The following is a 461-nucleotide window of genomic DNA, read 5'->3' as shown; positions in this document are numbered from 1 at the left end:
GACTCGCCGTTTGCAGCTACTCCTAGATGTTCAACCAATTCTCTCAGGTCTGACAGCTGGCGGCGATTAAACTGGTGTCTGATGAAAAGGAAGAACAACGTTGAAGATCCCGGAATTCATGCAATTTAATATATAGCTATAGACTCGTGTAAACTAAAAAGTCTTCAGAGTTAGATTGGCGAATGGCAATAACCTCACTACTCTGACATCGTCTAATCAGTGAAACTAAAATGTAAATGAAACTATTTTCACGAAAAGAGCCATATAATGTTTCTCTTAAGTGACTAAGGGGGGAATCATTTGCATAAATCATTTCAACGAATATCAATTTATGATTTAACTATAACTATTCAGTATTTTGTAATTATATAAAACTGTTTGTATTTGAACGTTCTAAATGCATACTACCACGAGCCTACATTGCAGTAATCCAAAAAGTAAGTACTAATCATGCTGCAGTA

At 35.4% G+C, this 461-nt stretch overlaps 1 protein-coding gene across 1 annotated transcript in view; it reads right to left on the bottom strand.

Moving 5' to 3' along the window:
* LOC119590754 overlaps positions 1-461 on the bottom strand; it is a gene marked incomplete in the record, with an annotated part of 26,818 nt that overhangs the window by 2,607 nt on the left and 23,750 nt on the right. Inside the window, 1 exon segment of the mRNA XM_037939463.1 lies at positions 1-78. Coding sequence (XP_037795391.1) covers positions 1-78 — 78 coding nt within the window.

Source organism: Penaeus monodon, chromosome 27 (genome assembly GCF_015228065.2).
Source record: "Penaeus monodon isolate SGIC_2016 chromosome 27, NSTDA_Pmon_1, whole genome shotgun sequence".
Lineage (NCBI taxonomy): Eukaryota > Metazoa > Arthropoda > Malacostraca > Decapoda > Penaeidae > Penaeus > Penaeus monodon.
Note: the sequence above shows the minus strand (reverse complement) of the source record. Positions and strands in the feature narration are given on the sequence as shown.